This window comes from Talpa occidentalis, unplaced genomic scaffold (assembly GCF_014898055.3).
Source record: "Talpa occidentalis isolate TD23 unplaced genomic scaffold, MPIMG_talOcc4v2.1, whole genome shotgun sequence".
Classification (NCBI taxonomy): domain Eukaryota; kingdom Metazoa; phylum Chordata; class Mammalia; order Eulipotyphla; family Talpidae; genus Talpa; species Talpa occidentalis.
The window spans coordinates 149,294,791-149,302,348 of record NW_026555331.1 but is presented as its reverse complement, the minus strand read 5'-3'; the positions used below and the strand labels follow the sequence as shown (position 1 = coordinate 149,302,348).

At 44.8% G+C, this 7,558-nt stretch overlaps 1 protein-coding gene across 1 annotated transcript in view; it reads left to right on the top strand.

The window, feature by feature from the left end:
• Positions 1-246: 246 nt before the first annotated feature.
• The window catches only part of TPK1 (thiamin pyrophosphokinase 1), a 240,503-nt gene continuing 233,191 nt past the window's right edge, over positions 247-7,558 (top strand). Inside the window, exons 1-2 of the mRNA XM_037515134.2 lie at positions 247-280; positions 556-613. Coding sequence (XP_037371031.1) covers positions 571-613 — 43 coding nt within the window. The 5' untranslated portion in view covers positions 247-280; positions 556-570. The remainder of the gene's footprint in view (positions 281-555; positions 614-7,558) is intronic.

Here is a 7,558-nt window from a genome sequence, read left to right as displayed (position 1 = left end):
AGCCAGAGGGAGGTCAGGTGCAGAAGGAGCTCAGAAAAGCGCCGACTCCCCGCGACACGCGGCGCGGGTGCGCGGTGGGCGGGGCTTTGGGCGCGCGGTGGGCGGGGCCTGGGGCGCGCACTTGCGCCGAGCTCCCGGAAGGGGGCGGGGCCTGGGGCGCGCTCTACTTAAACCTGCGAGCGCCTCCGCGCGCCGCCCGAGGCGCCTCAGCCGAGTGCCGAGCGGTCGATCGCCTCGTTCCCGCGGCCGCGCCCCGCGCGCCGCGGCTCCGCCCGCCATTGTGAGTGCGCCCGGCGGCCGGCGCGGCGTCCGCGTCCTCGGCGCGCGGGCCAAGATGGGGGGCGGGGGGCGCCCCTCGCTCCCGCGTTACCCGGATGCTGACGGAGGCGCGGGAAGGGCGGGGGCGCCCCGAACCCCCGGAACCCCGCCGCCGCCGCGCGCTCGCCCCCCCGCGCGGGTTGGGGTGCAGGGCCCGGGCGGCCGCGGAGCCTGGGGGGGCGCGCGGGGTGCCGGGCCAGGGCGCGTGCTAACGCGGGTTTTGTGTTTTTAACGCAGAGGCCGTACCCCGATATGGAGCGTGCGTTTACCCCGCTGGAGCCTCTGCTGCCCTCTGGTACTGTACCCCCCGGTCTCGGGTCGCGGGGCGCCCCCCACCCCCCCGAGGCCGACGCGCCCCGGGGCTGGACTCCAGCCCTGCAGGGCCCAGGCCGCCGCCGGGACGAGCTCCCAGACTTTTGTGCCTCGGTTTCCTCTTGGGGAACAGCAAGCTCGGTGTTAGTCCCGGCCCTGGAGGGCGGTCCCGAGGACCGAGTGGTTCTGGGGTGACCGCGCCCCGTGATTTAGTCTCGGGCCCCTGACAACCCTCCCCGAGGGAGCAAAGTTCTACCCTGGGGTGAAGCTCAGTCGCCGCTGCGCGCCCGCGCTGCGCTTTTAGCCCAGACAGTGGCCTGCACGAGGGCCGGTGAAATTCATCAAGTATTTGAAAGTTCCTGCACCCCCTTGAGGATTTCAGGTAGTTTCAGGGTTCAGGTGTAATTCACTTGGAAGTAGATGGGAGAATCAGTTTCTAGGGGGCTCCTGGCCAGTTGCACTCATTCTCATGTAATTAAATTCCTTTAATTCTCACATAATAAATACTTTTATTGAGTAGTTATTGTTTGTGTTGTGTAGCGCCCCTAGTTTGTCATTGAAACAGACATAGGTGTAGCGCCCCTAGTTTGTCAGTTCCTGCATTGAAACAGACATAGGTTTAAAATGTCTAGACTTGCTCTCTATAAACACATGCATGAGTGGGTTTTATTTAAGGTGTTAGATTTGAACGTCTGGGGCTACCAAATTCTTGGAGGGTTGACAGTAAAAGAATCAATATTGGGGGGCTTGGACTCCCTGCTCTCAGCTCATGCCCTAGCTAAGTTGTTTGCATGAATCTGTAGAGCTTATTTAACAGGTGCAGGAAAACAGCTACATAATGACAGGACTAGAATTTGAACCCAGGTGTAGTTGATTTGGTCAAGTGGTCAGGTGTTTACGCGAATGGCTTTCCAAAGTTAAAGCACGGGCAGACATTTTGCAAGCTAAATTTCACAGTTCTCAGCTACTCCAAATTGCAGGACCTCCATTTCCAAGAGTAGACATTTGACCTAGGTGGCTGTTGAGTTTCCAACACTGACCTGACTCAAGATTTTAGTTTTTAATACATTAAAGCAGTTAGCTTTTAGAGTGATAAGCTGTTGCATTTAGTAAGGCTGAGAGGAAAGCAAACAGGTCGTTGGATCACAGGGTCAGTGCGGAGATGGAAAAGTTCTGCACGCAATGGAGGAGCAGAAACAGGCGGTTTACTTCCTTTTGTTTTAAACAAAGACTTTGTGAGATGCCTGGACTCAATAAAATACATTTCTAAGGTGCTGGAGCAGGACCTTGAGGGAAGCTTGAGAACTGTGGTGTCCTGCGGGAAGCAGCGTTGTGTCCCGACAGAATCCTGCCTGCCTTTGGGAGGGTTCTCTGGGACTTAATGCCTCTCAGATTTCCTTTCTCTTGTTCATGAGGCCAAAGGTATGTAGTCCTTGTTACAGGGCAGGGAGTGGGGCACCCTGGAGCCCCCAAACCTGCCCTCTGTAAATAGGTTCTGCCATCCTCTGCAACAAAAGAGAACATGTAACATCTTTAATGGAAAGGAACTTTAATACAATTAGTGTGCAACAGAGACAAGACAAAGGATATGGTTTACAAATCTAGTACCCAAAGTTACCCGTCCCCTTGTGGGTAAAAGTCCAGCCAAACAGGATTGGCCCAAAGCAAGGCCCGAAATCTTGCCACAGTCTAAAGCACCTTACGGTGGGGACCCATAGAACAGGATGAGAAACAGTCACACAAGTCTGGAAAGAAAATAGCAAAATCAAAGTTTCCATTATTTACCTTCCCATGTGTCTTTCACACACATCTGTTCCAACCAGTCCAGGACCAAGAAGCAAGCACTGATTCTTCACATGTCTCTCTGCTGCTTGTGCCTCCTCCAGGTCTACTTAGTGTTCTCCATCCTGTTCCTTCCCCAGTTTCCTCTCCAGCTTCTTCTCCCTGCTCAGTTCCACCCTCCCTTGGGTAGGGCAGGGAACCTGGAACCTCCCCTTTTCCTGCTGACCACCCTGTTACGTTCTGATCTCTGGCCATGAAACAAATGATCCAGGCAGGTGGGGCTGTCGAGGAGTTAAAGACCTTTAAAAACAGAATAGTGTGTTTTGAGGGACCCGTGCAGTGCCTGCTTCTTTATCATAATTCAATAAATACTTGAGGTTGACTACATTAGAGGGATTCTTTCAGACAGACATTAAATGCTGGTCAGGTAGATATTTTCCTGTGAATAACTGATTTTCCTTGGTAGCATGATCTACCTGCAATGCTTAAGAGGATTTAGTGTAATGGGTAATCTAACAACAAGCTGTTGTCTTCAAATTAATTACTAAGTGGACCAAAGTGCTAGTCTCTCTGGGATCACTAGCTCAAAGAAAGAGGTTTTTTGTTTAATCTTTGTTTCGGTAAATAAAGTAAGCGCATGTTACTTAAACCACTATCTAACCTAGAATTTGAGTTTCCTGTAATTCCTCCTCTAGAAATAATCACTAACAGTTGGCATATGTTTTCTTATTGTTAAATGCATTTCTTTCATCATAATATGTTTGCATATTTATGTAAGCATATCAGTGATAAATTTCTAGAAATGGAACTGCTGGATCAAGATACACATCTGTTATCAAGAGGAACTGCTAGCTAGTAACTCTAGGTGCTGTGGGAAGTAAAATGTGATCCCTTCTCAATGGTCTTGTTAGAAAGTTGAAAACCAGACAAGATGGATTCTAGTCAGTCAACTAGGTGTTATGGAACCACGTAGAAACCACTCAGGGACTCAAGAAGGAGGTGAGGGCAGTTTGGAGCAGGCAAAGAAATAATGGTACAGACACATATCATCTGGGGCTTTAAAAGCACCAGCTTTAAGTTGAGAGAAATCTGGGAGCAGCAGAATAGCCATCCGAGTGCAGGGTTAGTGCTGTATCTGTCCACGAGCAAGTTCACCTGGGGGTCTGACAGGGTTGGAGAGTGCAGCTGAGATTTTGGAAGCATGTGATTGTGCGGGGTAGGAGAGAATGGTTTTGAAAGATTGTGTATTCTTCTGCACTGGAACACTAATCAAAGCAGCCTTTTAGAGACCCACAATTAAATGGGCATCCCTATCACGGTTCTGCTTGGCTGACCATCAGCGGTGAGTCCCTTAACTACTGTAGGTTAAGGGACATGAAATGACTTAGAACAAATGCAGCTTCTTTTTACTTTATAACAGAGTTGAACATGGAGTAAAATATTCAAAGACCTGTAAAGGTTAAAGTCCTTATGTTGGCCTTGACGGTCCTCTAGGATCTGACTCCTAATTTATCATTCACCACCCTGTGCCCAAGTCCAGCTGAATTGCCCACTGTTACTTAGGTGAACATTTGTTCTACTTTTGTTACTTAGCTCATGCTAAATATATCTCCTGGTTTATGTGCTTTTCTAATTCTGAGAATTGATCTTAAGTCTGAGCCACTCTGGTGGGTATCTGGAATTCAAGAGTGCATTTCCTTTGTGGCAGAATGCAGCTCTTGGACATACCTTTGGTCTTTTGCTTATTGTTTGTGAAATGCCTCTCGACTTTTTTTTTTCCTACTGACTTGTCTTAAAATCTATTTGTGTGAGTTTTTTCTTCATTGAAAAATAATTCACAGCTTTGTATTAGTTATATAGGTGTGCAACATAAAGATTTGATGAGATGATACCAAGTTGGAATTTCGTTTTATATTCCAGATATAGTTATTTAAATCTTGATTTTTCTCATCAATGAAATAGGGAAAATGACACTTTACAAGGAGAGTTGTGGAGATTACAGAATATTTGTAAAGCATTTAACATTGATGTATATAGTAAGCATCCGATCACTTTTAGTAATTCTGGTAGGTTTTTTTTTTAATGAATAAAGAATAGTAAACATGGGTATAAGATTGCTGTCTCACACTTTGTTAATATAGGTGGCTTTTTAAAAGATTCTTACAGATCTGAACTTTTTTTGCTTTGTTCTGTGATCATTTTTATTATGAAGCTTACTATTTAGAAGTTTGTATGTCTGAAACTTTAAGAAAGGAGATTTAAGTACTTTATAACTAAAAAATGAAAGATCAAACCACCCTCAGAATTCTTTTTTTTTTTTTTAAAGATTTATTTATTTATACAAGCACTGGGTACAGTCAGAAGCGCGGGAGGGTGAGAGAATTCACCAGAGCCAAAGTGGGGAACAGAACAGACAGACTGACGAAGTACACTGCTGAGGGGAGCAGTGGGCGCGGCAGGAGAGGTCTGTCATGCCATGTGGGACCCTCACGGGGGGGGGGGGGGGGGGGGGGTGCTGGGATCAAACCGGCGCTGCAGAGGCTTCGGGCAGCTTTGCAGCCCAGCACTCAGCTGCCGCACCACCAGGGGAGGCCCCATCCTCAGAATTCTTATTCTGCTTGTGCTTACATCCCAAACTTAAGATATGGAGCTAACAGTTAAAGAGGCTTTAATATCTGGTTAAGGAAAAATGCTGATTTTTTATTTTCTATTTTTTTTAAAGATTTATTTATGCGTACAAGAACTAGGGTACTGGCCAGAGGTGCGGGGTGGTGAGAGGATTCACCAGAGATAGAATGGGGAGCAGAACAGACTGATTGGCTGAAATACACTGCTGAGGGGAACAGCGGGCAAGGCAGGAGAGGTCTGCTGCGCCATGTGGGTAGCTCCCTGGCCAGGGATTGAACTCATGCTGCAGTGGTTGTGAATCACTTCATAGGTTGCATCTTAACCCCTTGTGCCACCAGGGAAGCCCTATTTTGTTTTTTTTAAATGACAGTCCATGTACATTATAGATTAGAGCTATAGGTAAATAAAAATACACATTCCAACCTGTCAGATTACCACTGTCATTTCCATGAATATGTGCATTTGATGCTTATGTATTTATTAACTCCAAATATTTGTACTGTATAAATATATAGATATTTTCAAACCAGAATGAAAATGCTGTAAGTTGTTTTATTCAGTTCATAGCAGTTCACTTTTTCCCTATCAGATTTCATAGTATTTAATACCATCCATATTTCAATTTTCCCATTCCGAAACATTTTCAGCTGCTTGCTCCAAAGCAAGATCACTGCATTTCCTTCAATCTGTCTAAATCTGACACTATTGTTCACCGCATTTGAAATCCTCCTTTGTAACAATGAATGTTGATATTTGAAATAGCTTTTCTACATCACTTTTAGATCCAGTGGAATAAAAAATACAGCAAATTAATTTGAAACATTCACTTAAACCAATATATAATAAACTCTTGCTCACATAACTTGATCATAAATTTTATGCTAGAAAGTTATCTGTCATTCTACATTTCTTTGCCAAAAGATTATATATACATTTAGATTTTTAAAAGATAACTGTGACCATAACATTCTGGGTGTTATTTCTTCTGAAATGAATGATCATTTTTGACGTTTATTATAAATTATTTAGCTCAGTCAACATAATTACGGATTTTGGTCATAAGAAATATGACAGAACATTGTGTGTGAGGAATGGTTCTAATGCTTCACCAGGGTAAAGCCTAGAGAAAAGTCGTAGGCCTGGAATGCTGTGTGTGGTAGCTTTCCTTTCCACCAGTTATGTGACCTTAGACTTGTCACTGAATTTCCTGGAGTCATAGTTTTTTTGTAAAGTAAGAATATCCAAATATGAACTCCTTGGGCAAATTTCAGATGTTGTAAAGTATAAAAAGCACATTTAGGAAGTAGTTATATGCAAATGTACAATATTTTCCACTGGATGAACTTTAATATACTGATTATTAAATTTTGAAATCCCTTCATTTTTCTAATTCTCAAAGGAGATATCAGTAGTGAATGTATTCAGTCCAGTTTGGTGAATGAGTATTTGGGCAAATCTAGCAGAACTACTCTGTTTCCTGAATTCTATATTTTTCTTCCATACTTGTTGGACTTTATTATTTATATGTGTGAAATTTTAATGGATGTAGTTTTTCGATGCCTCGGGGTTAAATGGTAATGAATCTGGGAGTATCTTGTTTATTCTAGTGCTCATCTTTTATATTCTTGAAACTTAATTTCCATTGAGATTGCCTGATTAAGGTCACAAAAGGCATAAAATTTGAAGGTTGGGTATTAGTGTTCCCCAATTTATTGCGGTTGACGTGAGAGTTGCTGGGTAATCTGCCCCAAGCATTCTGACACCATCGGGTAGGGGCGCGTCTACCTTGACCACCTGCACCAGTGGGTCCCCGCGTTCCTCATCAACAGACAGACCACTCAAGGAACCCAGTGATGACATTTTACGTCATAGCCCTGAACGCTTCATGCCTGTCTTTAATCTCTACTCAGCACATTGTAGTAAGGGTAGATTTGAGTCATTTACATTTTTTAAATAAATCCGAGATTAAAAATGCTTCATATATATCAATAGTAATAACTCATTTCTTGGCCACTCGGTCTTGTTAGAAACTGCCCACTCGGTCCCTTCTCCAGATCTGTGTTCTCCAGCACAGTAGCCACAAACTACGTGTGGCTGCTGAGCACGTGGCTGCGTGACTGAGGAACTGAGTTTGCAATTTAAGTGCCAAACCCACAATTGCACTTAGAGGACAATCCCTAAGTGTTCAGCATCTTGTGTTAATGTGCCAGGGCTGCCATAACAAGGTACCATAGGCTGGATGACTTAAACTATAGAAATCTGTTTTCTCACAATTTTTAGGCTGGAAGGCCAAGATCAAGATATTGGCAGTTTTGGTTTCTCCTGAGGCTTCTCTCCTCGGCTTGCAGGTGACTTTCTCCTCCTATGTTGCTTGTTGGTCCCTGTATGTCTGTGTTCTTTTCTTCGAAGGGCTCCCACTAAGACTCCCCCCCCCCATATGACTTCATGTTATATTAATTGTCTCTTTATGAACCCATTTCTCCAAGTACAGTCTCATTCTGAGGTGCTGGAGGCTAGG